The sequence below is a fragment of the Canis aureus genome, chromosome 28, assembly GCF_053574225.1.
Source record: "Canis aureus isolate CA01 chromosome 28, VMU_Caureus_v.1.0, whole genome shotgun sequence".
NCBI lineage: Eukaryota > Metazoa > Chordata > Mammalia > Carnivora > Canidae > Canis > Canis aureus.
The window spans coordinates 2182535-2208002 of record NC_135638.1 but is presented as its reverse complement, the minus strand read 5'-3'; the positions used below and the strand labels follow the sequence as shown (position 1 = coordinate 2208002).

Sequence of the window (25468 nt, the reverse complement as noted above, 5' to 3'; positions counted from 1 at the left end):
CCTGGAGCCTAGCAACCCGGAGCCGCGGCGGCCGCGCAGACGCACTGGAGCGCACTCCTGGAGTTTAGCAGCCCGGAGCCTCGGCGGCCGCGCAGACGCACTGGAGCGCAACGACCCCCGCCCGCGCCGGCCGGCGGCGCGCGGAGGCGTGGCTGGCGGGGTCAGAGGGCACGCAGCGTCGGTGTCATGGCGGCCTCCGTGCTGCGCTCCGCCTGCGGCCCGTCGCGGCTCGGCCTTCCGGGGCTGTGGTGCCGCCGCCGGCCGCCCCGGGGCCTGTGGGCGCGCGCGCGGCGGCTCCCGGGGCTCGCGGGGTCCGGGCGGAGCGTGGCCGCGGCCAGCGGGTCGGGTGCCGCGGGCGCCGACCGCTACTGCGTGGAGCTGCTGCGGTGAGCGGGCGGGGAGCGGGGCCCGTGACGCCCGTCGTCCGCCGCCCTGGCCGAGGCTTGCTCCTTCCTGGCCAGCCGTGCGGCACGCGCGCTCGCGGCCCCGGGTGTTGGGGGTCGGGCGCGGGGCGGGGCGGGGCGCGGCGCCGACCGTGGGCGTCGTGAACCCGGCGGCGGGTGACCTCGGGCCGGGGTCAGGCCGGGTCTCTGCTGCCTCGGAGCACCCGGGCCTGCGGGCCGGCTTGGGGCGGACTGCGCCGGGACATCGCCTTTTTTTTTTTTGTTTTTTGTTTTTTTTTTTTTTGCATTCTATTTTAGCAAATTGTAGTGTGACGCAACAGGATTCCCACGGATTTCAGCGCGTGGTTTCTGGGCCCCTTTGAAAAATGACGGCCCTGCTCCACCCTCTTTGCTGATTGCGCTTGTAAAGGAAGCAGGCTAGCAGTAGTGGAGATCCGAGCCGTAAGAACTCTGCAAAAAGGCAAACCTGCGGGAAGAGTGAGACTCATTTTTATATAAAGTTACCGATTTTTTGAGGATAGTAAGATATAGGGCATCAGAATGCATGCCACCCGTATCCACTTGTCCGGGCCCATCTTTGACACCTGTGATGTCCTAACGTCCGCATCCAGAGGCGGATAATCCCTCTTCCTAATTTCTTAATGTATTGCTGTATGTAAGTAAAAATATATTACATATATATGTGCTATATGCGTATGTATATATATACACACTACATATTATATATATGTGCATAGTGATCATGCAGTTCTTCCAGTAATAGTCTGTGGATATCATGGCAGTGATATCTCAAATACATATTTGCAAGTGGGCAGATACTTCATCTGTTCGTGTAGGTATTTGAGTGGAATGGAGGCTTTTGAGTGATTTATTAAAAAGCCTGGATTTTGCAGGCAGACCTGAGCTGAGTTTATTTATTTTTATTTATTTTTTTTAAGATTTTATTTATTTATTCACGAGAGAGGCAGAGACACAGGCAGAGGGAGAAGCAGGCTCCATGCACCGGGAGCCCGACCTGGGATTCGATCCCAGGTCTCCAGGATTGTGCAGTGGGCTCGATCCCAGGACCCCCCCCCCCCCCCCCCCCAGGTCACGGCCTGGGCCAAAGGCGGCGCTAAACCCCTGAGCCACCCAGGCTGCCCTGATGCGAGTTTATTAATCCCAAATCCATCACTTGGGAAAGTTGCTCACATTAAGATGCAGTTATTTCTTCATTTGTAAATTTCTACTCTTGAGAGCCTGGTTATGAGGGTTAAATGCAATGATGTATGTATAAATATGCTGGCAGGGTAGCATACCCACAGTAGTAGTTTTTAAATAGAAACAAGGGGATCCCTGGGTGGCGCAGCGGTTTAGCACCTGCCTTTGGCCCAGGGCGTGATCCTGGAGACCCAGGATCGAATCCCACATCGGGCTCCCGGTGCATGGAGCCTGCTTCTCCCTCTGCCTGTGTCTCTGCCTCTCTCTCTCTCTGTAACTATCATAAATAAATAAATAAAAAAAAAATTTAAATAGAAACAAAATGTAACTTGAAAGAAAGGTTACAGTTTCTAGCTCCTGATTGTTCATTAATCTTAAGGATTTGGCCCTTGACATCATTTGGGCACGGTCGTTTTTTGCATATGTGTCTTATGCAAGGCCTCCACATATTGAAAAAGATACCAGGCCAGAAGTTCGGCTTAGCCTGCCAGAGAGCTCTGCTAGGAATCTAGGTTCCTGGGAATATCTCAGACCTAATTTCCATAGGTTTCCTGGGGGATGGTTTTGAGGAACCCCAAGGCTGCTTTAGGCCTTGGGATTAGTGCTTCTAAGGAGGTAAGGAGGTGCTAGTGGTGATGTCTCAAAGCGTACCTGTTCTCCATTCTCCCCCAGACACACTGGGGAGCCGCTGTTTTGTGCCTTGATGGCACAGGTCCATGGAACTAGAACTAGCACAGCAGTCCTCACACCAGATATGCTGATTTTTCATTGGTCTGCCCCTCCCTACCAGACTGAAGTTTATACCTATTTTTGGTGTCTAGCACAGTGCTGCCGCATAGTGGGCACTGAATAAATGTTACCATTAATGAATGGATGAAAGGTTCTTGGCTCTGTTGCTGTATAAAACCATCCTGGTATGGAATTTCTCGCTATCTGGAACATTTCTCCCATAACTGGACCTTGGTTGGCTACTTAAGATAACCTCGTCTACCAGTAATCGATATTTATAACAATAATCTTGAGTGAAGAAATGGTTCCAATATTCAGTGTATATCTTCGTGTATGTAAATAAATTGGTAATGTTGTTTAGAAAAATTTCCAACCAAAATTAAAAAAAAAACTTTACAGAGAAACCTTTCTCTGTGTAGAGTATCTTATTCCCCAAAGATTGTTACCATACTAGAATGTCTTCATTTTTCATTTCCCTTTAAGAAATCTAAAGTGTTTCAAATATTGCATATTTTTAGAAGATATGAAACAGGTTGCTTATCAAGCCTCATTTTGCAAATTAGGAAATAGATATGGTAGGTAGCATTTCTGTCAACTACTTGAATAGAAATTAAGATAGTAGTCATGATTCCTAGTCACTGTTTTCTCCCTGTTTCATATTAACAGCCTAGTGTTTTAAACACTTTAAGTTCAGAGACTTTTTATATTACAATCGAATTTTAAAATATATCTGTAATGTATTTAAAGGTATGAATTATAGAGCTGTTTTGCCCACACTGTCCATTTTGTACCTGAAATCACTTACGATGAGATTTTTTGGTAGGGCTGATTTGTGATAGCAGGATTACTTGTCATTATCGCTTCCTTTTGTTTATGTGGAAGTTGGAGGAAATTGTGAAGGGTGTGGCTAGAAGAGGTTTAAGTTCTCTGTTAGGCAGACAACAAAATGTGAACCAATTGAGGGGCGCCTGGGTGGCTCAGTCAGTTGAGTGTCCAACTCTTGATTTCGTCTCTGGTTGTCATCTCAGGGTGGTGAGACGAAGTTCTGCATTGGGCTCTGCACTGAGCATGCAGCCTGCTTAGGATTCTCTCTCCCTCTGTGCTCCCCCCCCACATTCTTTCTCTATCAAAAAATTAAATTAAGGGGGATCCTTGGGTGGCTCAGTGGTTTGGCGCCTGCCTTTTGCTCGGGGTGTGGTCCTGGGGTCCTGGGATCAAGTTCTGCATCGGGCTCTCTGTGTGGAGCCTGTTTCTCCCTTTCTCTCTGTGTGTCTCTCGTGAATAAATAAGTAAAATCTTAAAAAAAAAATTAAATTAAATTGAAAAAAAAAAGTAAACCAATTAAAATGTGGGAGTAACCTGAATTTCAGTACCTAAATTCCATGGAAGGAGGTTGGACCCCCTTTAGATTATTGTTTTATAGGAAAGAATGTTTGTATTAAAGTTTCAGTGTGTTATAGTGAAAGTAGCTTTGTTGATAGGCAGTCATCCTATGATGTATATAATAAGCATTCTGTTTTGAACTTTTTATTTTGAAGTAATTTCAAACGGACATAGAAATTACAGATAGTACACAGAGCTCCAGTATACTCTTTATTCAGACTCCCTCATTGTTAACATTCTGAGCCATTTGAGAATAAGGTGTAGACATGATGCACCATCGCCTCCCCCTAAAATCTTGGTGTGTATTTTTTAAAAAAAGATTTATTTATTGAGAGTGAGCATGTGAGCAAGAGAGAACGAGTGCTTGTGAGTGGGGTAGAGCCAGAGGGAGAGAGAGAGAGAGAATATTAAGCAGACTCCCCGCCAAGCACAGAGCCTGACATCAGGCTTGATCCCACAACCCCGAGATCACGACCTGAGCCTAAACCAAGAGAGTCGGTCACTCAACCGACAGCCACCCAGGTGTCCCTTGGTGTGTATTTCTTAGTACACCCAAGAATCCTCTTCCATATGACTATGGTACACCTTCAGAGTCAGGATCCACTATTACCACTGAATCCACAGGCTCCATTCAAATTTTGGTCATTATTTGATTATGACTTTCATACATTCAGGATCATATGCTGCATTTAGTTATCACATCTCTTTAGTCTTCTTCAGGCTTGAACAATTCTCAGTCTTTCCTTATCATTGCTTCTAGGCTCTCTCTGCAGATGCTGCTAGGAAATGTAAGTGTACACACAGGCACACACACTCACACGCTCCATATTATTTTCTGTTTTTATGTTTTATCTGTGTCTTTATTTGTATATTAAAAACTGTGAGTTCATACAATACTTCCTGGTATTACTTTCTTGATTTCTACCTCAGTAAATCATTTGAATTCTTACTAAAACCAAAGTAATTCTGAAACAATGAAAATTATAAGTACCATATAAGTTCAGATAAATTAATAGAGATGATTTCTTTTTAACTAGTCTGGGATTGAGGGTAGATACATTTTTTTGTAATTTTAAAGAAACAAGTATAAAATACAAGAAATTTTAGGCCTGTTTTGAATTGAATCCTTGGGTTTTTTTTTTTTTTTTTCTTCTTTCAGTTAATACTAGTCAGCACTTTTTGGTGTACAGTTTAGAAAGTGATGAAAAGTAACTATCTTTTTCTGCCTGTTTGTTATAGGAAACGGGATTATGAAGGCTATTTATGCTCCCTGCTGTTCCCTGCAGAATCCAGAAGCTCTGCCTTTGCATTGAGAGCCTTCAATGTGGAACTGGCTCAGGCTGGTATTAAAATACCTTAAAAAATTATTTGCAAAAATGGTGATATAATGTGTTTAATGCTGAAAAATAAAGAAATACAGTTATAATTTGCATGTTAGGTGTGTATAAGGTCTCTGCTGGTGATTTCTTTGTGTTCCTATATAGGCTTACCAATTCAATTCCAAAAATAAATTAGCTGACAAACTTGATGTTTCTGGAACTACCATTCTGGGATTTTTATTTATTTTTCTAGGGATATTATAAAACTATGCAATTAACAGCATGTTTGTTGAGTAGGCTCATCACAGTATCACTGCTTATAGCAGTTTTCAAAGCACTTTTTAATGAGGTGTTAGCTTTAATGTGAAATGGGGAACAGAAGTAATTATAGCAAACCCAGGCCTTAGATCATTCTAACTCACTTTTGTCTAAAAAATTATGAAGGAAGGAAAGAGCCTTCTTTTTCTTAGAATGGAAAGGCCGTGGGCTGATACAACATAAGTTGAAATGGAGGATGGAAATGAGGGAGTTGAAGTGGAGTGACCTTGGTCTTCTCATTAAACGGAGGGCTCGGATATTAAGACTGAGTGATCGGGGGAGGGTTTGGAGTCTTGAAGAAAGTGGCAAGTTTTGGCATGACTGCTCTAGTGTATAGGATAGGAAGTGAACTAGGAATGAATGAAAGGGTGTCAGTACAGCTCCGAAGCACCCCCGAGGTTAGGCACTGAGTCTGCAGAGACCCTCAGACTCTGGCTAGTTTTTTCTTGGTGTTATTTCTAGAAGTCATGAGTCAGTATTTTTTTTTACCTCATCCTTTTTCAGGCATAAACTGCACATCTGCATCTTAAGGACACTTTAGCAATAAGGAGTCCCCATTGTGATCTTCCTTTCTAACTCTAAAATGATTAAAATTTCATTTTAATGGATAAATCCATAGGGTTCTCCCTGAATTCTCTGTCACATTGTAAGAGTGTTTTGCTGCTGTTTTGCACACACAGTCTTGTTCGTTCATTCATTCAGGAAGTATTTGATTATCTCAGATATGCTGGGCACTGTTTAAGGTCCTGGGGTATAATACTGAATGAAACATTTAAAGTCCCTGCAAGTACTGTGTAATGTATCAGGTGGAAGCAAGTACTGTGGAAAAAAAATTAAGAGGGATGGGGAAGGCTGGGTGTAGCAGGAGTTCCTATTTTATATACGGTGGTCAGGAAAAACCTCAGAAGGTAGCATTTGAGCAAAGATTTGAAGGAGATAAGAGAGACATTTGAGTAAAGAGAAGGAACAGAAGGAACAGCACATACAGAGGCTCTGAGGTGCAGGTGTACCTGATAATGTTGAAAGACAAGAAGGCCAGTATGGCACAGCAGATGCGTCGGGGAGACCATGGGAGGAGATTAGGTTAGAGGTACCTGGACCAGAAAGGCAAGGTCTTGGAGACCATTGCAGTCACTTTGGCTTTTACTCGGAGATGGGAAACCATTGGAAAGTTCTGAGCAGAAAAGGACGTTAAAGCTTGGTCACATTTTAAAAAGATTACTCTTGATATTGTATTGAGAATAGGCCATATGCCACTGGGATCTGAATACTAAACATTGCTAAGAGACCTACCCAGCACCAAGACCATTAACAAAAACAACTTTTTATTTGGAAATAATCTCACACAAAAGAATAGTACAAAAAATATCCATATACCCTGTTGTTGATATTTTGCCACATATGCTTTGTCATTTTGTATGTGTTATAGACAAATATGTGTGTGTGTATATGTATATTTTTTTTCTGAATAACTTTAGAGTAACTTGACTACACCATGGCCCTTATCCCTATAAACTTCAGTATTTATTTCATAATAAGAATATTCTCTTATATAATCATAATAATCAATTTGAATAAATTTGATATTGGTAGATTGTTTAACCTCCCATCTGGTTTCCAATTTTGTCAAACGACCCAATAATGTCATTTTGCCTCTTTTGTACAGGAGCCAATCTAAGATCATATATTGTATTAATTTTCATCTTTTTAGCCTTCTTTAATCTGGAACATTTCCACAGCCTTTTATGACATTGATATTTTATTTATTCAATTTTATTTTTTTAAGGATTTTATTTATTTATTTGAGACAGAGAAAGAGTGAGAGAGTGAGCATGAGCTGGAGGTGGTGGGGGGCAGAGGGAGAGGGAGATGCAGACTCCCTGCTGAGCAGAGAGCCTGATGTAGGGCTTGATCCCAGGACCCTGGGTCATGACCTGAGCAGATGCTTAACCTACTGAACCCCTATATAGGGCTCCTCCCTGAGTGTGGAGCCTGCTTAAGATTCTCTCTCTCCCCCTCAGCCCCTCCCCTGCTTGCACACACATGCCCTCTTTCTCTTAAAAAACGTTATGTAGTGAATGAATGAGTTTATTTAAATGTATATACAGTAAAATTCACTTTTTGTGGTACACAGTTCTGTAGGTGTTGAAACATGCAGTTTCATGCATTCACCGTGATAGTCATGAAAAAAGAACAATTCCATCAACTCCAGATATTCCTCAGGTGCACCTTTGTAGTGAGCTGCTCCCCTCACCCATAATCTTTTGCATACCCTTTTGGTTCCATTATGAGAGCTGTGACTGTGCAGAGCACGGTCTTTTTTGAGCCATGAATTCTCCATCTTTAAATTGGTATATTGGTAATGACCCTGCAGGTTTGTGGTGGGGACTGCAATCAGATAATCTCTGGGACGGTACCTAGCAAAGGGCTTGGTACTCCTGGACATTTGATAAATGTTACTTCCTTTCCTGCTTCCTCTAGAAGGCCCCTGGTTCTGTTTCCTAGGTTTATCTCCAGACTTAGAAATAATTTTACAGTCATTAATCCAAAAGGATTGTTTTTCTTCTCTTCCACTTATTTTTTAAAAACTTTCTTATTATGGAAAACCTCAAATATATATAAATAGTGTAGTATAATAAGGTCCCATAAACCCATTACTCAGCTCCACCTGTTACTAATTCATGGCCAATCTTGAGTTTTCCTTCTATCCCCACTTAAGCCCATCCTCACCTCTGTTATTTTGAAGTAAGTCTCAGATAAATTTTTTCATCTGTAAATAGTTCAGTATGTATCACCAAGAGGTAACTCATTAAAAAAAGTAACTGCAATGCCATTGTCATACATTAAAAATTTAATAATTCCTTAATATCATTAAACATCCAGTGTTCAGATTTTTTTCCAGTTGTCTCTTTCTCTTCAAATCAGGATCAGATAAACTCCATATACTGCAACTGGTTCCTCTATTAAATTTCTTTTAATCTAAATGTCCTCCCCCCACTTTTGTTTTTTTATTGCCATTTATTTCTAGAAGAATATCTTTCCTATTTTGGAATGCAAACCTTGAAAATATTGAAAGTAATTTGCAGGTTTACTTCGGAAACTTAATGGCAACAGTTTGATCAATATATAGCTTCAAGGAAAAATTGAAACAGATATATAGAATTAAACTTAGTTTTTGGCTGACTTATGTGATTATACAGTCACAAATACTGATTTTGAAACCGTGAAGAGTGCATTTATTAAGGTTTTTGAATTCTGTTTACAGGTTAAGGACTCTGTCTCTGAGAAAACAATTGGACTGATGCGAATGGCGTTTTGGAAAAAAACAGTGGACGACATATACTGTGATAACCCACCCCAGCAGCCTGTGGCCTTGGAGCTGTGGAAGGTAAAAAAATGCTTCTTTTAAGTGTTATTTGAGCATACTTTTTGATGCATACAACATGGCTAGTGGCGATGGGGAATCTATTCCTGAAAATAATCTTAGGCTCATGTGATGTTCAGAACTATGTTAGTTTTGACAGAGGAATTCAAAATCATCTGCTAATTGCACAGAACTTCAGTGAATTTCTTTATTAAAGGAAAAAAAAAGGAACCTGGTCCCTTTGTGTTATAAATTCTATATTTCCACTTATTTGGTGTAGAAACTAAACCCCACAAGTTTTGAAGCAGTGGCAGGTGAACTGCGTGTCCTGTCCGCCCAGTAGCTCCTTATTCCAGCGCTCCAATCCATACTGTGGGCTGTAGAAACCCATATTGATCTTTTGTGAAGGGAGACGTGCCCTCACCATTATCTAGACACAAATATAAAACTGCCTTGTTTAGTTTGATAGCATTGCATATTTATTGATAAATTCGAAATATTAGAGAATGGAAACCTATGAGCTAGAGAATTCTTAGGATAGCTTGATGTATCTAGTGAGTAGTTCCACATTAGAGCAGCTGTACGGATCCTTCATTCATGCAGAGTTGGGAAATGTGCTACACCACGACTGGAGGAAGGGAATTAGGTGCCTTTTGTCCCTGATCTGGGTCCTCACTGTGGTGTGAGGAGTGCCAAAGACAGGTGCTATGACGGAGCCACTCAACAGACCTGACAGGGGTGCACCTCTTCTCAGGTCTGCGCACCAGCAGAGGCGGGCCCCATTCCTGGGCCCCTGACTGACTGCACAGAGCCCCAGTAAGGATGGAAAGCCAGGCTCCCCCGTCAACCGGGGACTGAGAAGAAAAAGTGGATGGGAAGCTGTGAGTATTAGATTAGTTGTTTACCTCTGTTCATCTTCCTTTAAGAACCTCAACCTTGGTGACTCCATTTAAAGAAAAGTTTCTCTTGAAGCCTAGAAAAAATGATGTCTTACAGGCAAACATCACTGCAGTGGGGGTTTATGCTAAGGCTTGCCTGGAATGCCCTGGCCTCTGTCAGGAAACATCAAGGATGGTTAGAAATTCTTTCAACACACGTTTATTTTGTTCTTGGCCTCTCTTAAAACAAACAAACCCGGAAGACGTATCTGAATTGTAGAGTGTTTACCTGCGTGCCAATTTGTCCAGTGTTAACAGCTGCTTCAGTTTGGATGATTGCTGTTGGCCAGCTTTCTGATGTGACCCGTGTTGAAGAGTAATCTGAGACTGTGCAAAAGGCAGGTAGTGAGCAGAGCAGTTGTCCCCTGTTCTCTCCCTGTCCCCCTCCTGCTGGATGTTATGCTCATTGGGCCTCTGTCCAGTAAAGCCTTCCATTGGTTCTTGGGAGACAGGCTCTAAGATTAAGTAGGAAAGAGTGACAGTGTGTTGCCCAGTGAGCACTTTTCTGCTACAGTGATTCATTAGTGCTTTTAGGGTACAAAATAGTTGTGTATCTATAATTACATATGTATTTCATATAGGCTTCTTCATTTCTCTGTGTATTAATGTTAGTTGCACTTTATGTTTATAGCCAAGGTTTTTATTCTGTTTGGCTTCTACTTCCAAAATTGTTGATACTTTATTCAGCATGTTTTCAGCTTCTTATTAAATACTTATTTTTTTTACCTTGATCTCTGATTTCCTCCAGAATCAGACAGAAGAATTATATTTTGTGGTCAAGGAACTGCAGCCGGTATGGATTCAGCCTTGAGTAAACAGAAATCCAACTTTTGGTGGTTAAATATTTATTGAGTACTTTATGTGCCAGGAATGGTGCTTGATGGTGGTTGCAGAGATCAAACATGCCTCACCCCGCTTAGACTTGTACAAAATAAAACAATATCAGGATTCTGTAGCAACTGAGGAATCCCAGGCTGAGTCCTAGGATTGGGGAGAAGCCTGAGGGAGTCCTACCATGTATTAGGAGCAGTGCTGAAAGGGCTTTAGCCAATGCCACGCAGCACTTGTAGCTTCCATTAGGTTCCTGTTGGGCAAAATGGGCTCTGTCTCCATACCCTTTGTGACATAAATGTGTGTCGAGGAGCATGCTTTTTACATTTTAGTATCAGTGATAGCTTAGGGTCTTAGGCGGAGTGTAGGATATTCCTAAGATATTGTTTCATTACTGTTTTTTTTTTTTAAATTTTTATTTATTTATTTATTTATGATAGGCACACAGAGAGAGAGAGAGAGGCAGAGACACAGGCAGAGGGAGAAGCAGGCTCCATGCACCAGGAGCCTGACGTGGGATTTGATCCTGGGTCTCCAGGATCGCGCCCTGGGCCAAAGGCAGGCGCTAAACCGCTGCGCCTCCCAGGGATCCCTCATTACTGTTTTTATTATGAAAATATATCTTATTGTTGACTTGGTAAGAAAATGGTTTTAAAACTTACTTGGAAATAATTTCAAACTTTGAGAAAGGTTGCAAAATTTAAAATAGTACAAACAAACTTCTATAATCTATATCCAGATTCACCTGTTAACATTTTAGTCTATTTGTTAATGATTTGTATAGCATTCTCTTGCATGTGCATGTGCATTTTCACACTCAAAATTTTTATCTGAATCATTTGAGTATACGTTATATACATCATGGTCTTTTTATCTCTAAATACATTAATGAGCATTGCTTAAGAATAGGAATATTCTCTTATGTAACCAAAACATTTATTGACTTTGATAAATTTAACTTCGGTATGATACTTTTATCTAATTTTCTATTTATATTCCACTTTTGTAGGCTTCTCCAGTATTGTCTACATTAGTATTTTTCCCCTCCAGTATAGGATCCAGTCTAGGGTCAGGTATTAGTTGTCCTGTCTTTTTTGCCTGCTTAATCTGGAACAGTTCTCTGGGCTCTCCTTGTCTTCTAAGACATTGACAGTTTTGAAGATTATAGCCTCCTCCCCCTTGCTGTTCTAAAACATCCCTCATTTTGGAATGGTCTGATGTTTTCTCATGGCCAATTCAGTTTATGTGTGTTTGGCCAGAATACTGCAAAAGTGACATGTTCTTCTCAGGGTGTCATGTCTAGAGGCACACTTTGTCCATCTGTCCTTTATTGGCATTATTAATTTTTATCATCTGGTCAAGATGTTGCCTGGTTTTCCTAGTCTATAATTGTAATTACTCTTACAACCTAAGACTTTAAGGTTGACTTCAAGACTGTGCACATATCAGTTTCTTCCTAAATTTAGCATTCATTGATGGTTCTTCTTTGATTTAGTCTTCCCTTGTTATGATTGCAAAATGATAATTTCCAGACTCTAGCCCTCTGTCAACATTACTGGTTGGGACTTGGCTGGCATTCTGCTGTAGGGAAGAGCTCTCAATCTCCTGTATTTATTTATTTGTTTATTAATTATTGATATGAATTCCTATTTTTTTCCAGTAATTTATAATTCATTGCTATATTGAATAATATTGGTGTTAAAGCTGTCCCAGATTTGGACAGTGGGAACTCTTTCAGACTGGCTCCTGTGTCCTTATGACATGCACCCCCATCACTTTTGGGGGCATTCTTATTTTCTGGCACAGTAACATATTCTAGGATCACCCTGAATCTCTCTTGTCCCCTCTCTGGAATCATCCGTTTCTTCAGGGCCTCATTTCCTTTGGGGGGAATGGTACTGGTGGCCAAGATCTGGGCACTAGGTGTGTTTTTTCCTCCTGGAGTGTCTTTGCTTGCTAATTTACCCTAAGTAGAATTTTTATCCTATGGAAAAAAGTTTATGTGTGATAAGTAAACATAGAAGTCAAGTTGCATCATATAACAGAAGCTCAGTATTTAATTCTTGTTTTTTTTTTTGAAAGTAGAATTGTTAAATTACCAGTAGCATAAGAAAAAAGTCTAGTGGAAATGTTTTGGATGTATCATCTGTACTTGGAAATGTTTTGAAATGTTTTTTAGGGACATTTTCTTTTCCCCTGATATTTAACATGACTGGCTGTTTATCTGATGATGAGTTATTACAAATGTTTCCTTACCTACGTTTGTATTTGGTTTGTTTATTCAAGTCTGCTGAAGTCATTTCTAGTACTTTCTAAAAATGTATAACACTCTTGTTTTTTAGGCTGTGAAAAGACATAATCTGACTAAAAGATGGCTTATGAAAATCATTGATGAAAGAGTAAGTTGAAATTGCTCAAGTCTTAAGTGTTTTCTTCCCTTTTAATCTGTAAGCTAATTCCTCCGGGAGGAAATGTTTTAATAAGCGTATTATATTTTGGGGGACGGAAACTTTTAGAGGACTGTGCCATTCTGTCCACTCTCCCTCACTGCGTGCCACCCCCTCAGCCCTGACTCTGCTTCTTGAGTCAGACGGCAGACACAGCACCCTGGCGGAGGTGTGTGTGTACACACCCACACGCTACTGTTTTATGTTTTGCAGTGTTTTTTTTTCTTTAAGGATTTTATTTATTTATTCATGATAGAGAGAGGCAGAGACACAGGCAGAGGGAGAAGCAGGCTCCATGCCAGGAGCCCGATGCGGGACTCAATCCTGGGACTCCAGGATCAATCCCTGGGCCAAAGGCAGGCGCTAAACCGCTGAGCCTCCCAGGGATCCCCTGCAGTGTTTTTTTTAATGGAAATTTTGGACTTATACGGAAGTAGAAGAGTATAACATACTGTCATGTATCTCACCCAGCTTTAGCTATGAACACACGTCCAGTATTGCTTCATCTATATTTTACCAGCCTCTCTCATTAAACCCCACTGGATTATTTTACAGTAAACCCCAGATATATTATTGGAGCTACAAATATATATGTATCTTGAAAAGATTTTAAAAACACTTTTAGAAAATATACCCACAATACATGATCATACCTCAAAAAATTACAGATAATTCCTTAGTACCATCAAAACTTTAGTAGTCATGCACGTATGTTTATGTACACACAGCATTTGGATCTCTGTCCAAGCAGGAGAGGGAGAGTCTGACGGTTCTACTCTAGTGAATGGAGTACCAGACCACATTCTAGGAACTGAGCTTGAGGTCCAGCCAAGCATGCAAATTGCTCTTTGTCCCAGCCTAATAATACATTATGTGTCTTCCTGACACATTGTTGGCCCCCTGTCCTCATCAGCCTGATATTTATCACATACTATTGTCTTGAAAATATGTTTAGTTTATTTGAATATGACCCATTAATAACCATAGACTATACTAATTATAAGCTAAAATGGGAGATAATGATTCAGCATTTTTAAAAAATTGTGCAGTTGGCCTACAGACTTAGAACTAGCACCAAAAAGATCTATTTTTCAGGTGTTTTCGGTTTTGTTTTGTTTTTAAAGATTTATTAATTTCTTTTAGAGAGAGAGAGCGCCCGAGCATGTGTATGTGAGTGGGAGCAGGGAAGGGTAGAGGGAGATGAAGAGAATCTCAAGCAGACTCCCAGCTGAATGCAGAGTCTGGCATAGGGCTCAGTCTCATGACCCTGAGATCATAAGATCATGACCTGAGCTGAAATTGAGAGTGGAAGGCCTAACTGGCTGTCACTCAGGCACCCTAGGTGTTTTCTGTTTTTATGAGGTAAAGACAGTTACAGAATTTAAGACAGAGATAACTTTTTGGTTTAATGGAAAATAACATTTGGCATTTGTAGGGAGGGATATTTAAAAGACTGGGATCAATCTCCCACATTGATCTATAGATTCGATACAATCCCTATAAAAATTCCAGCTGCCTTTTTGCAGAAATTGACCAGCTGATCCTGAAATCCGTATGGAAATGCAAGAGACCCAGAATCACAAAAGCAAACTTGAAAAAGATGAAAGTTAGTTCCAAAGTTACAGTAACCAAATTGTGGAGTATTGGTATGGCACAGACATATAATTCAATGGAATAGAATTGAGAGTCCAGAAATAAAGCCATATATTTATAGTTAATTGATTTTTTGACAGGGGTGTGAAGATAATCCAATGGGGAAAGAATAGACTTTTCAACAAATAATGCCAGGACAACTGGATATCCACATGCAAAGGAATGAATTTGGATGCCTATCTAACACCATATGCAAAAACTAACTCCAAATCCGTCAGACACCTAAATGTAAGAGTTAAAACTATAAAACACTTAGGGAAAAAACACTGGCATAAATCTTTGGGACTTTAGGTTAGGCAGTGATTTCTTAGATAAGATACCAAAAGCCTAAGCAATAAAAGAAAAAAAAAAGGTAATTAGACTTCAACAAAATTAAAAACTTCAATCGGAGTTGAATGGCAGAATATTTTTGTAAGTTATATACTTGATAAGGAACAAGTATCTAAAATATGTAAAGGACTCTTGTAACTCAAAAATAGAAAGACAAATAATCCAATTTAAAAATGGGCAAAGGATTTGAGTAAATATTTCTGTGAGGAAGATCTACAAATGACCAATAAGCACCTAAAAGATGCTCAGCATCTTTTCATTAAGGAAATGCAAGTCAAAAGCAGAATAAATGACTCCTTTACACTCATTGGGATGGCTGTAAGTAAAAAGACGAATGGATAAACACAAGTACATGAGTGTTGGTAAGGATATAGAGAAATTAGGAATTTCTATACATTGTTGATGGGAATGGCAAATGGTGCAGCTGCTTTGGAAAAGTTTGGCAGTTCTTCAGAAAGTCAGACATAGAGTTACCATAGACCTAGTATTTTCACTCCTATATTTATCCTGAAGAGAAATGAAAACATGTGGCCATACAGAATTTGCACACAAATGTTCATAGCAGTATTACTCCTAATAGTCCAAAAGTGGGAACAACTCAGGATCTATCAGTGAGTGAGTACAAACATAATGTGGTACATCCATACGTGGAACATAATCATAATTTCTTAAGTTAAAAAGAATCAGGTACTGATACATGGCTCCAACGCAGATGATCCTTGAAAACATGCAAACTGAAAGAAGCCAGATACAAAAAACTACATATCCTGTCACCATTTCTATATAATGTGCAGAACAAACAAATCTGTGTAGACAGAAAGTAGATGAGTGGTTTGCTTGCTGGGAAGTGGGAAATGGGAAGTAACTGCTTAGTGGATGCAGGGTGGGGAAAACATTCTGGGACCAGATGGAGGTGATAGTTGTACAACTTGGTAAATATACTGAAACACACTGAGTTGTACATTTTAAGAGGGTATATTTCATGGTATGTGAGTTATGTCTCAAGTTTTACAGAATGTGAAAGACCGGGCATAACGTTTTCTCCTGGGGTCATTGCTGGTGCCATGTTCTTCTGATTTAAAAAAAAAAAAAAAAAAAAAGAATGGGTGTATTTCCTTAGCAATGGAGTCTTTGTAAATGTATTATTGTAAAAGTAGCTGGATGTTTTTGCTCTGAGATTTACATTTTTTTGTTTCTGGAATATAGTGTAATCAGGTAAGATAACCATCGATCAGTTTCGAAGGAATTAATAACTAGCTAACCCTATGACTGTGGTGATTTGTGTATTGAGATTATCCCCAAGGTAGTATGTTGAGGGGTGATTTGTAAGTATTGAATGAGTAGGACTTTAATGTTTTTTAAAATCTTATTGTGTACTGAGCTATGTACTAATTATTCTTTATTAGTTCTTTAGGGCAAAAAAATTGTGCCTTTTCTTTATAAAATACTGACAATTCATCAAACTTTATTTGCATTTTGTTTGACTATAGGAAAAGAATTTAGATGACAAAGCGTATCGTAATATCCAGGAATTGGAAAATTATGCTGAAAACACACAGAGCTCTCTTCTTTACTTAACACTGGAAATATTGGGTAAGTCTTTTTCTGTTTCATAATTCTCTTTTTCAAAGAAAATACCCTTCAGACTTGACTCTCACAATTTGACAGTCTGATCAGTTTAACACTGAAAGTTTTCTTTGCACCACCGATACAGGAACATTTTTTGTTTTGTTTTGTTTAGCAAGGAGGGGAATATAATCTTTCTCTGGAGTGCAGACTAATCAAAATGCTCAGGCTCTCATAAAAGTACTTTAGCCCCCTCCTGGGAATGCTGTAATTAATACTCTGGTAATTGCAGATGATTTGTTTCCTCTTTAAGCATCTTCTACAATTTGGAAGGCCTGGGGCCCGACTCGTCGTTCCGTCAGTACTACTTCCCCATGTTAAAACACGGGGTGTGTGCGGAAAGTATAAAACTGCATTTCTCAAAGTTTTTATGAGATTTTTTCTTTTTCTTTCTTCTTAAAAATAAATAAACTAATTTAGATGATACTTTTCCTCATCTGACTTTAAGTTGGTGAAGTCTTCTTGTAAGGAGGAGATTATTTGGGCCTCTGTGTTGGGGAAGGTAATATAGATCTTTGTGTCAGCCGAAAGGAGTAACACAAGTCCCTGTTGAGATTCCCAGGCTTACACTGCACGTCCACCCGGTGGCACGTTTGCCAACACAATGAAAGGACGGAGCAAAGAGCAGAATGTTTGTCAAGCGTATACTTAAAATGAGGTCATATGGAAATTGCATCGAGGACAAGAAGTGCAAGACTCGTAATGTTTTTCCAGGATAGCTGATTAAAATTCCAAATGTGTTCTCGGTGTGCTGTGGTCCAGGGAAAACTCTTTTATTTACAAGTTGCAGTTTGGAGACCTGTTTGGTGGTAAACAGTCAGCTTGTCTTTATGCCCAGTTTTGCTTAAATAAGTCCTGTTTTTTCTGAAACGAAACATAGGATAAACACCTGCTTTTACATGTTTAGGTGATTTCTCCAAGCTGTTTGTGTTGATTTTTTGTGCCTTTAAGAAGTAAAGAGCAGCCCTTTTGCTTAATTTCTAAAAATCACAGGTGTAAAGGATCTTCATGCAGATCATGCCGCAAGTCACATTGGCAAAGCACAGGGCATCGTCACTTGCTTGCGAGCGACGCCCTATCATGGTAGCAGGAGAAGAGTGTTCCTTCCCATGGACATCTGTATGCTGGTAAGACTGTTCCCGTTGCTCTGTTGGCTTCCCTCAGGCACGTGGGGGGTGGGGGGTGGGGTGGGCAGGAGCTATTGGTTCTTTGCTTCATCCAGTCACGTAACTGCTGTGAAATGAATGCTTCTTGCTTTTTGGCTCCAGTCAGCAAGGGAGAATTTTATCAGTCAGGCACTTAGGTCCATGATGGATCTGAAGGTTTGTTTTCTGCTTGTGTACTTTTGTCCCACCTACAGCTATTGTTAATAACATCCTGTTGTATTCTTCTAGGGGCGTGTGTGTCTGTACACACACACACACACACACACGCACGCATACACATGTACTTTCAGAACAAGATAGGCAGCATACTGTACATACTATCCTATCACCTGTTTTTCTTGAACTAAGTTAAAGTGTGTGTGCTTTTAGATTCCTAATGTCGTATTTTCCCGCCCAGCATGGTGTTTCACAAGAGGATTTTCTACGGAAGAACCAGGATAAAAACGTGAGAGATGTGATCTATGACATTGCCAGCCAGGCGCACCTGCACCTAAAGCATGTAAGTCGCCTCTCTGCCGAAGCGTCTAGGAAACTCCCATGCCTAGAGGTGCTCATGGTTCCCAGTCTTCACTCCAGTTCTCACTGTAATCCCAGTAGATTCATCTCAGGGACCACTACGAACTGCCTCCAGCTTTCACAGTCCTGCTTTCTCTCCCTGCGTGCACAAACGCACCCTCACTCAGCTTCCTGGCTTGGCTCCTGTCTGCACCGCGCCCCACCCACCCTCGCTCTCAGGGACGCGGTGTGTCTCCACCTTGCTGGGGCGATGGTTCCTTTCCCAGGTGCTCACGTCCTCGGCATCCGCAGCTGGCCTGAGAATTGGCCCCTTTTCCAGGCAGCCTTGGACCCCCCTGTGGCTCGTGTCCCCCTCCCAGTCAAACTTCTGTGAGTGAGCCGCCTGCGTTCATCATTACCTTACCTGGCATCGGCCTGGCACCGTTCATTGTGCCATCATTTCACGTCCATCCCGTCTCTTCTGATAATAAGCACTGCACTCCTAAATAGTGTCACATTTCACGGGCACTTAAGACTCTCATACGTGTAAACTTTTTCTGCTTTTCACACCATAGACACTTTTTCTCCTTGAAACTTTCTAATAGTTTTTCCCTTGATTGTCTGACTTGGCTCCTAAACTGGTTCCTGATTTCTCCTGCGTACCACTTCAGGTCTTTCTGAAGAGTTACTTCTTCACGTCTTCTCAAGCTGTAACTTGTCCTCTGTTGACTCCCCCAACCCCCACTTTCTTTTTTTTTTTAAAGATTTTATCTTTAAGCAATCTCTACACCCAGCATGGGGCTTGAACTCACAACCCCGAGGTCAGGAGTCGAGTGTTCCATCGACTGAGCCAGACAGTTGCTGCCTTGCCACATCTTTTTTGAAACTATGTCCTTCATCCCAATAATGCTGTTCCTTCCCGATTCTGCTGGAAATCTTCCTTCATCGTAGTGGCTCCTGAAAACTTGGCAGAAACTTTCTATTTTCTTGATTCTCATGACACGGTTTCTTCCTAGTTCTTCTTGTGAACCACCCCCCCCCCCCTTTTTTTGAGCTTCAGTGGATCCTAAAGATTTGTCATTTGCCTGCAAACCTCAGGGCCTTTGTACCTGCTGTTTGTTTGCCTGAAAGGTGCTCTCCACCCCCCAACTCCTCCCCCCCACAACCCCTTAAATATCTCCTTATCAAAAAGATCTTTCCTGGCCACCAAATCTACAATAACATCGTCCCTTTCCATCACCCTCCGTCCCTTCACCTAGCTTAGCACTTTTTACCACCTCACATACTAAAAGTTTGTTTAATGCCCCTTCACCTCATAGAATGGACATAACTTTGGTTCTGTGCTGTTTTCTTCAGCATCTAAGTGTCTGGTTCATTATAGGCATTCAGCAAATATTTGTGAAATATTAAGTAGGTAATCAGATTGTAAGCTTTTTGAAGGCAAAGAGTCTTAGTCTTTTTTTGAATTTCCTGAAGCACAGTTCTCTGCCACGACAGAGATACAGATAAAATACATGGAAGTTTAGATAAGAAATTACTTAAAACTAGCAGAGTTTTGGGTAAGATCTGAGAGCACAACAGAATCGTAAAAGCAGGAAAGCCCTGTGTTGGGACCTGAATGGTTTCAGCCGATGGACACTTAAGGCACCTGGAAAATGCAGATTCCCAGGCCTCACCCCCTGGATACACAGTAAAGCTGGGATGGGGCCAGGAATGAAAATTGTCAAATGACTTCAGTCAGCCACATGTGAAAACTTGTAGGTTATTTGAACTAGGATCCTGGAAAACAGGTTTGGAAGGGTGAACTGAAGGAAGACTGTGGCATTTGGGAGGCTTTGGAGAGGCCCTGGGGCGTGGTGGATGAGGGTGCAGATGCTGGCTTTGGAGCTGACTCTTCAGTCCTGGCTCTGCAGTTTACTGGTCACGTGGTCTTAAACTCCGTGCTTCGGTTTCTTCCTCTGGGACAGAAGGTCCTATTAGAACGTAACTCAGGGGGCTGTGATTTGGATAAATGGGTCAGCATGTATAAAGACCGTCACTGTGCCTGGCATATGGCTCGTGGGCCCCTTCAACATTGCCAGGAGTGAGTAGAGCAGTGACAGTGGTGTTGCACGTTGGAGAACCTGGCCAGCAGCGTTTGAGACGAATTTGGAGAGTGGGAGATCTGTCAGGAGGCTTGTGAGAGACCAAGGACCTGGCTTAGGCTGGGTGTGTATATATTAGTATGTAGGATTACACACACACACACACCCCAGAGATGGAATTGACTGTGATGCCTGACTGGGTTGTGGCGGGATCAGGGAGAGGGAAAGCTGCACGGAGTCCAGGTTTACGTAGTGGTGGTGCCATTCAGGGACCACAGTGAGCAGCAGGGGCACATGCTGCTGAGCAGCAGCCTCTGGCCCGGCCGTTGGTCATCGCTGAATTTAAGGGGATTTGAGAACGTTTAGGGAGACGAACTACTGAAGACTGCGGGATTGCAGCGTTGAAGGGAGGTGGGGACTGGAGGTAAGAGATTTGGGAGTCATGCACAGAGAAGGCCTGTGGTGAAAGCTCTGCGTGTGGATGGTACTGTGCAAGGAGAGTGTACGTCCAGACGTGAGCGCCAGGGGCAGAACCCGAGGCCCACCTCCACTTCTCGGGTCGAAGGAGCAAGGGCCATGTATTAGGAAGGAGGAGAAGGAACTAGTGATCAAAGAAGTAGGTGTGCTAGGAGTCAGTGTCTTGGAAACCGAGGGAGGAGAACATTCTAAGAAAGGGGAATATTAAAGTTTTGCGCATTGTAGAGAGGTTGAAAAGATGGGTACGGTGATTAGTAAATCGTGGATGATCTCGAAAAGAGCAATTTTAGTAGACAGGTGAGGGTAAAACCAGAGGGCAGGGGGTAGAGGCGTTCTCTGACGATAGAAACCGAGACCTGGAGACGAGAGTGGGCTTGGTGAGCGCAGGAGGATGGGCGTCGCGTGGGTTGGCCGGCGGCCGGGCCGTGGTGAGTTGGGCTCGCTGAGACTGGAGCAAGCTGTGGGGCCCTGGAGACAGAAGGCCTGGTGTGTCGGGGACTTAGGTTACAGAAAGTAAGAGTAAGAGCCACCCAGGACGCTCATCTGGCTGCCTGCGTGGACGGAACAAAAGCTGGGGAAGCGGGCGGGAAGGCAGTTAGGAGGTGACCGGACATGCCCGCCACCAGGCCGCGGAGCTGCCGGGCCTCGTTAAAGCAGTATCTCCTCCTTCCCCTCGCTACCGAGCGAACGAGAGGGCCCGGGGGTAGGTGCTCTAGGGCGGCTGGGGAGGGCCAAAGCCCACCTGCAGGAAAGAATGCGATTCTTACTAAAGTTCTTTTTCCTGAGTCCTTCAGGCTTAAGAAATTAATCTTAATTGGCCGGAGAGCGGTTTTCTTGCCTTTGCGAGAGGCCCCGGCCGTGTCGTTAGGCTTCTAGTGTTGCTTTGTGATCACTTCAGAGGCAGAGTGTTTATTCCCAGAAGTATTTACGTCTGAACCTAGTTTCCTTTCTCCTTCCTTTGCAGGCTAGGTCCTTCCACAAAAGTGTTCCTGTGAAAGCGTTTCCTGCTTTTCTTCAGACGGTAAGTAGATTAACAGAGGAGGCTGTTTAATTAATGGGGCAGATGTGTGGTGGGTTTTGTTCATCACATTGTGCTTTGCTGAGGCCCGGCCCTGCCTGTGTTTCTGGGGCAGATGTGGAGTCACCAGACCGTATGGGTTTCTCTGCGCAGGCGCGCGCGCACGCGTGTGTGTGTGTGTGTGTGTGTGTGTGTGTGTGTGTGTGCAGATACGCACCGTTAGCCAGACGTGCCTCTGGACCAAATCCTAATCTGCGCATTTCCAGTTGAGCTCTGATTTTGAAGTCATGTTTGACCTGTATTTTATTTTATTTTAATTAATTAATTTATGAGAGAGGAGAGAGAGGGAGAGAGCGCATGAGCAGGGGTGAGGGGGAGAAGAAGACGCCTCACTGATCAGGGACCCGGATGTGGGACTCGATTCCAGGACCCTGGGCTCCCTCCCGGGACCCCGGAATCACCACCTGAGCTGAAGGCAGATGCTTAACCAACTGAGCCACCCAGCTGCCCCTTCATCTGTACTTTAATGGAACTTCCTCCTAGTTTGTTGAAAACGACATTCTCAGAACACAGATTTGGACAACATAAGAAAAAGGAGAAGGAAAGAACAATCACCTATGATGCCAGGACAGACATAACCACTGCTTATTCTGTTCTTTTTTTTTTTTTAATGAATTTTTGTGTAGAGTTGAAATCACGCTTTGCATGTCGTCCTACTTCACAAGCATCTGGCCACACCATTAAAAATATTTATAAGTACAATATTCCATGGCTACACAATAGTCTATCATGTGCCGACTACCTTAATTTCATTAACCAGTCCTTCTAATTAGATATTAACAAACATAGTAGAATTCTTTTTATTTATGATAGTCACACAGAGAGAGAGAGAGGCAGAGACACAGGCAGAGGGAGAAGCAGGCTCCATGCACCGGGAGCCCGACGTGGGATTCGATCCCGGGTCTCCAGGATCACGCCCTGGGCCAAAGGCAGGCGCCAAACCGCTGCGCCACCCAGGGATCCCGCATAGTAGAATTCTTAGAGATAGAAAGTAGATCACAAAATATTAAATATTTATCACTTAGAGCATCATGAATAATAACATGAGCTCTTTTTTCAAAAAAAAAAAAGGGAACATGTGAAAGTACACTCCAAATATCTCCAAATTTTTTTTTTCATTCTCTTTTAAAACTTTAGTATTTGATATCTACAAATAAATATGTGTGTGTTACAAAGCACAACATCGTGAACACCCGTGCACTCACCACTCAGTCCAGGAACGAGAACATCACCATTAAACCGCAGTCCTCTGCTTAATCCCCATCTCATCCCCAGGCCTCTGCCTGCCTCCCCCAAGTAGCTTTCCTGAATTTTGAATTAATTATTCTGCTGCTTCAAAAGGGCTTTTCCGGGCAGCCGGGGTGGCTCAGCGGTTTAGCGCCACCTTCAGCCCAGGGCGTGATCCTGGAGACCCTGGGTCTAGTTCCGCGTCGGGCTCCCTGCGTGGAGCCTGCTTCTCCCTCTGCCTGGGTCTCTGCCTCTCTCTCTGTGTCTCTCATGAATAAATAAAATTTAAATAAGGGGGGGGGTGCTTTTCCCTGTTTGATCTATTTTTAAACAATATATTGTTTAGTTTTGTTTTTGAGCTTTATGTCGTCTATCATACCTTTCACGGCAGTATATTGCATTGTGTGAAGAGTACTTCTTTTTTGTCAAAGACCTGGATTGTTTGCAGGTTTTTTGCTAAGACAGCACAAGGCAGAGCTATGCACATTCATGCACCTGTCCTGTTGCTCATACGTACGTGTAAGTTTAGGGTTTAAAATGTAGACACTAAATTTGTATGTGCATTTGTGTGTAGGGGAAAAAAAGCCTGGGTGAAAATACAGTCCTTTTTTGTTTTTTGGCTTTTGGCTCATCTGAGTCTTCCAGCAAACCCACAGCAGGACCCCGTGAGTGTTGGAGCACACAGGTTGTAGTGCAGACAGCAGGGGAGCTGGGCGGGTGGACTGAAAGGCTCGACATGCCTCTTAGGACCGTGCCATGCAACACTAAGTGGCTTCTCTGTTTACTCAAGTTACCAAAATAAAAAGTACAAATTAATAAAAAGAACTGAAAACCGTAAAATAAAGAGCCCGGCCCATCACCATCTTTTCCATCCTGCTCCCTAATCCCCACGAAAGCTTAAGATCAAGTTTTGTGTGACGGGGGAAGTGTGGGGTGACACTTACAGGGGCCCGCAGTGGTTCCCCGAGGCAGCACATTGTTTTCTAGCAAGAACATGGAGACTCATTAAACTTTTCCACAAAATAAGTTTTTAAACAACTTACGCTCGTCCTCATGGCACAGTGTGTGTGTGTGTGGGGCGGGGGGTGGCGTTCATTGTCCGTGATTAAGTACATTGTGTGTAAAACAAATAATAAACTTATGTTCTATAAATCATGATCAGAGTTGGCTTGATATTTCTAGTACCTGTTCTTGGATCCTGTCTTACTTGGTCTGATAGAAACTTCTGAGATGTCTTTATTTTCTCTCTGCCCTTTAAAATTCTCATTTAAATTCAGGGAAACTAAAATAGCCTGAATACTTACAAGTTTTTTTCAGTTTCTTTAAAAAACTTAGTAATTCCGTGACCTAATGGCCATTATTCTCCTTTTCCAGGTTGCCCTGGAGAACTATTTAAAGAGGATCCAGCAGGTGGATTTTGACATATTCCACCCGTCTTTACAGCAGAAGGATACGCTACTCCCCTTATCACTGTATATTCAGTCATGGAGAAAAAGATATTAAAGTAACTTTACGGCGCTGCTCTTTACTTTTATTTTTTTAGTCTGGGAGTTAAGGCTCTTGTTTACCAACAACAGGACCTGGCTGTTGACTTAAGGAGGTAACGAAGCTTTAGGATGGATGTGTGACTCGCAGACTTGAGCCATTGCCGGGCGGTGCCCATCCAGTGCTGCGGGGATCCCCCCGAGGGGCGCAGTCAGGTCGGATCCAGTCGCCCGGGGAGTGTGGCCCTGGCCGCACGGAGGCTGCAGGCCGTGCCCCAGCCACCAGGGGGCAGGACCAGGACTGCCTCCGTCCTGACCTGGAGCGAGGGCAGGAGTGCTAGTGCCCTGGTGCCCAGCGGAGCAGCCCCAGCTCGCGGGCTGTGCCTCCACCGGGGTCACAAGGAGCCGCTCCGGCCCAACGTGCCCCATTACCGCGCCGTGAACCTTCACCCGTGGAGGCAAGCTCCCGTGGTCCAGGGCCGCAGCCCTTGCTGGGCGTTAGGTGTGGCTGGGCTGATGGCCGCTGCCTCTAAGCCGTGGCTCTGCTCCGCCCTTCAGCATCATGATCGCGGCCCAGACTGAATCCACACGTGCACTGGTCACACGGCCACAGTGGAACCGAGCAGTCATCAAGGGGGCACTGCAGGGGCGCCCGGGGGCCCCTTCGGGGGAGTGTCTGCCTCCTGCCCAGGCCCCGACCCCGGGTCCGGGGATCCAGCCCGTATTGGGCTCCCTGTTGGGGGTGGGGCCTGCGTCCCCGTCTGCCCCTCCCCGTGCTTGTGCGCTAAGATCATTAAAATCTTTTTAAAAGTGGGGGAGGGGGATCCCTGAGGGGCTCAGCGGTTTAGCACTGCCTTTGGCCCAGGGCATGATCCTGGGGTCCCGGGATCGAGTCCCACGTCAGGCTCCCTGCAT

The 25468-nt window shown here is 43.1% G+C and overlaps 1 protein-coding gene across 7 annotated transcripts; it reads left to right on the top strand.

Annotated features, from left to right (window-relative positions):
* The first annotated feature begins 171 nt into the window (after window positions 1–171).
* Window positions 172–24587, top strand: NDUFAF6 (NADH:ubiquinone oxidoreductase complex assembly factor 6). 7 transcript variants are annotated; one of them, XM_077876200.1, is made up of 10 exons: window positions 574–881; window positions 4956–5055; window positions 8619–8741; window positions 9472–9598; window positions 12829–12885; window positions 16407–16509; window positions 17536–17669; window positions 18106–18207; window positions 21729–21785; window positions 24444–24587. In XM_077876200.1, exons 5-10 carry the CDS (start codon window positions 12865–12867, stop codon window positions 24570–24572), a joined length of 546 nt encoding a protein of 181 aa, XP_077732326.1. In that variant the 5' UTR covers window positions 574–881; window positions 4956–5055; window positions 8619–8741; window positions 9472–9598; window positions 12829–12864; the 3' UTR covers window positions 24573–24587. The 7 variants fall into 7 exon arrangements, with proteins under 7 accessions (XP_077732319.1, XP_077732322.1, XP_077732323.1 ...); XM_077876193.1 differs by lacking the exons at window positions 574–881; window positions 9472–9598 and adding an exon at window positions 172–386; XM_077876196.1 differs by lacking the exons at window positions 574–881; window positions 9472–9598 and adding an exon at window positions 260–386 and having other exon boundaries at window positions 4956–5059.
* Window positions 24588–25468: the final 881 nt, after the last annotated feature.

Excerpts from the sequence above, each read along its gene's own strand:
- NDUFAF6 (XM_077876193.1), top strand. The coding sequence starts at position 187 with ATGGCGGCCTCCGTGCTGCGCTCCGCCTGCGGCCCGTCGCGGCTCGGC. Across the intron at positions 387-4,955 it reads TACTGCGTGGAGCTGCTGCG|GAAACGGGATTATGAAGGCT; the intron begins GTGAGCGGGCGG and ends TGTTTGTTATAG. Across the intron at positions 5,056-8,618 it reads TCAATGTGGAACTGGCTCAG|GTTAAGGACTCTGTCTCTGA; the intron begins GCTGGTATTAAA and ends TTCTGTTTACAG.